Here is a 3,518-nt window from a genome sequence, read left to right as displayed (position 1 = left end):
CGATTATCGTAGACCATGGCCTATAAAAATAGTGAAAAGATTGTTGCCCAAAGGGATAAAGTTGCATTTTTGTAGAGGTCCGACATTGTATTTGGAGTAAAACTCTCATGTTCTAGATTTATCTTTTGAAGAGAAACATTGCTCTAAGTTTTTTTTTTTGTAAGAAACTCTAAAATGTATTTTTTTCAGGGGCCTCTAGAATGTAGATTGGTTGGATTGAATATGGCCGGGAGTCCGGTCCAGCTAGCCATCCGGCTGGGCCGGAGAACCTCAACAGCCCAGCTAGTAAGAAAGCACAAGCCGAGCTGAATATCCTAGCCGTCCATCCATTGATCGGACCACTCCAAGCCCCCCACGCCATTCCGCGAAATCGTCGCTCGGCAACCTCCAGCGCCCCCCCTATATAAGACCCGGGAGATTTCTAGGGTTTCCGCCGCCGCAGCCACACCCAGAACCAAAACCCTCCCATCGTCCGCTTCCTCTCCACCGGCGGCCTCCCCGGTCAGATCATCATGGTGAGCTCTCCTACTCCTGCCGCGATGCCAACGCTCGCCATTTCTTGCGTGTCCCTTTGTTCTTACGCGTTTGTCCCTCGCAGTCGACTGAAAAGAAACAGTTGAACACCATGCGGGAGATCAAGGTGCAGAAGCTCGTCCTCAACATCTCCGTCGGCGAGAGCGGCGATCGCCTCACTCGCGCTGCCAAGGTATCATAGATCCCCGACCCATCAATCCCGTCACGCAACACGGTCTCCTCGACAAAAGAACAATTAAAATCCTTCGCTGTATCTGATATTGTTTCAGTGCGTATGGTCATAGATCTACAATTTCGCAATCCACTCCAAATGAAATTTATCCCGAAGTGCTCTACGTTGTTCATCTTATGTGTGCTTGCACATTTTTTTTTGAGACGCGAGTCTAATTTATACGAATTTACTCATCAGGTGTTGGAGCAGCTGAGCGGGCAGTCGCCAGTTTTCTCCAAGGGTAAGATATTGTCCACGATCTAAAGTTTGCTCGACAATTCTTGTCTGGTTTCAACACCCAGGGGTGCTTATGGTCATGGCGGTTTTATCTTTGCAGCGAGGTACACTGTCAGGTCTTTCGGCATTCGTCGTAATGAGAAGATTGCCTGCTATGTGACAATCAGGGGTGAGAAGGCAATGCAGCTTCTCGAGAGTGGGCTGAAGGTGAAGGAGTACGAGCTCCTGAGGAGGAACTTCAGTGACACTGGTTGCTTTGGGTTTGGTATTCAGGAGCACATTGATCTTGGCATGAAGTAAGATAATCTTCCTGTACTTAGTTCTGGCTGCATTTTATATATGCGAATTATATAGGTAGGACTATAATTTTGGTTCACTTATATCACTTTATTGTAAGCTGTGATATTTTCAACATAAAGTTTCTTGTCTGATGTATTCTTCTATTAAAAATCGTTGTGGAGTTATCACAGGGGTTTCCTTATGTGCATGTTGTAGTAATCTTAACGGAAAATGGTTAACTTTTATCATCAGAAGGATTTTGCCATGCACATGCTTGTAAAGTTTGAAATGCATAATCATGATAAATACTTTTAGTATGTTTTTCTATTGCTGCACTTTATATTTGTTTGTTCTTGGAAGTTCCTTGAGTAGGTGTTGCTCCAGTCTGAAATTATTTTGCTGTGATGGATCCAGTTGTTCCCAATGTGTTTCTGAGTTGAAAATTTCCATAAAAAACTCTCATCTGTTTAATGATTGCACCTTTTAAGCAGAGAATCCAATTGTTTAATGATTGTTCTTATTTTACCAATTAGTGTACCTCCTTAAGTTTTACACTGTTGGAGTTCCTCCCTTTGTACATGCTAGTGTTTGTTGCTGCAATTGATATTTTGTGCTTTAGTTCAAAAAGGTCTGATATCATTTCTCTTTCCCAAGTAAAGAATCAATAATGCCTTGTTGGTACTATCAGTTATACCTGTATGTTGTCCATTAAGTTTGATCAGTTGACATACTTTTTATGTATTTATATGTCTGAACTTGTTAGTTGTAACCTTGTTCTTGAAAAGTGTTTTACGTTCCTCTGAGCTGTGGGTTGCATGCAAATATTGATATCCTATTGCTTACATACTAAAAGCTTACTGTTTTAATTCTGTCAGGTATGACCCGTCAACTGGTATCTATGGTATGGACTTCTTTGTCGTTCTGGAGCGTGCTGGATACCGTGTCTCCCGCCGGCGCCGATGCAAGGCCCGTGTTGGGATCCACCAAAGGGTGACCAAGGAAGATGCCATGAAGTGGTTCCAGGTCAAGTATGAGGGTGTCATCCTGAACAAGTCCCATGCTAGCTAGTATCCTTTGGACTGATTAAGTTGTTGTTAGAGCCTAAGTCAGTCCTCCTTCTGGATCATGGAATCGTATGTTTATTGGATACAAAGTTGCACTATCAATTTTGCCTCATCTGTTGGGCTGACATGCATCTATAATTCCATCAAATCTTTTCATGTTTCATATTTGAAATTGAACATTTCATCAACTTATTTTCTGCTATGAGTGAAGTTTGTTTTAAACCCTGAATTCATACCGTCCGTCGAGAATGAACCCTAACCTTTCAATCCCTGAAATTGACACCCTGTATTTACTAATGCCGCTCTTATCTAAACCTTGGATCAGTTTATACATGTTTGACACGTCAGGAAAGTAACAATCCTGGCAGAGATCACTCTCTATTCTCGCTGACTGACTATATGGGTCCATCTGTCATATTCATCTTCTCTCCTCCGACCAGCAAGTGTGCAGCACTACTGCCGTGCCATACATTGTCTGTCGTGATCTTGCTCTACAGCCCTGCTCTGTGGCCTCGTTAGGAGTCTCTGCTGCGTCTTGCTCTACAGCCCTGCTCTGTGGCCGCGTTAGGAGTCTTGTCATGATGCGTTCCGGCTTTGCCTTTGTAGTGCCTGTCGCGTTAGGAGTCTCGTCATGCTGCCGGCCGCGCAGAACGCCGCGTTGCCGTAGCATTCGTCCGACAGACCCAATTCGACGAAAGCCCTGAAGGCGTTGCTGGAAGCCATGGCGCAGCACGGCATCATGGGAGCGCGTGGTGCCAGGAGCACACGGCGTGCATCCTTGGGCTTGGGTGTGGCACGTACCAGCAGCTCGACCGGCTTAATCAGGAGTCGTCGTCGGAGCGGCTTCTCCCACGAGGCCCGGGACGGCACAGTCAGGGGCGGAGCCAGAAAATTAGGATAAGGAGGACCAAGTATAGTTAAACCTTGTTAGGAAGGGTCGATCCAATAAAAAACATCATTTTATCACATAAAACTATTACTATTCATTGTAGCTTAAATCATTAATGTTAGGGAGGGTCATGGCCCTGGCTGGCATCCTCTGTCTCCGCCACTGGGCACAGTGAGGACAACGCTGCGGCGAAGCCGGAACGCAACGGCTGCTGGTTCGAGTGGCTGTCCACCGCGGACGGCCAACGCATCCACACACGGTCAAGCAAGCTTCGCACAACAACGGAAAGGGGATGTTGCGCTCG

The 3,518-nt window shown here is 45.7% G+C and overlaps 1 protein-coding gene across 1 annotated transcript; it reads left to right on the top strand.

Moving 5' to 3' along the window:
- Positions 1-408: 408 nt before the first annotated feature.
- On the top strand, positions 409-2,497 carry LOC123427513 (60S ribosomal protein L11-like). Its single transcript, XM_045111585.1, has 5 exons — positions 409-515; positions 599-706; positions 944-986; positions 1,083-1,278; positions 2,137-2,497. Exons 1-5 carry the CDS (start codon positions 513-515, stop codon positions 2,327-2,329), a joined length of 543 nt encoding a protein of 180 aa, XP_044967520.1. The 5' UTR covers positions 409-512; the 3' UTR covers positions 2,330-2,497.
- The last annotated feature ends 1,021 nt before the right edge of the window (positions 2,498-3,518 follow it).

This window comes from Hordeum vulgare, chromosome 1H, assembly GCF_904849725.1.
Source record: "Hordeum vulgare subsp. vulgare chromosome 1H, MorexV3_pseudomolecules_assembly, whole genome shotgun sequence".
Classification (NCBI taxonomy): Eukaryota; Viridiplantae; Streptophyta; class Magnoliopsida; order Poales; family Poaceae; genus Hordeum; species Hordeum vulgare.
This window is presented reverse-complemented; position numbering and strand designations above follow the sequence as displayed.

Excerpts from the sequence above, each read along its gene's own strand:
- LOC123427513 (XM_045111585.1), top strand. Across the intron at positions 987-1,082 it reads GTCGCCAGTTTTCTCCAAGG|CGAGGTACACTGTCAGGTCT; the intron begins GTAAGATATTGT and ends TTATCTTTGCAG. Across the intron at positions 1,279-2,136 it reads CACATTGATCTTGGCATGAA|GTATGACCCGTCAACTGGTA; the intron begins GTAAGATAATCT and ends TAATTCTGTCAG.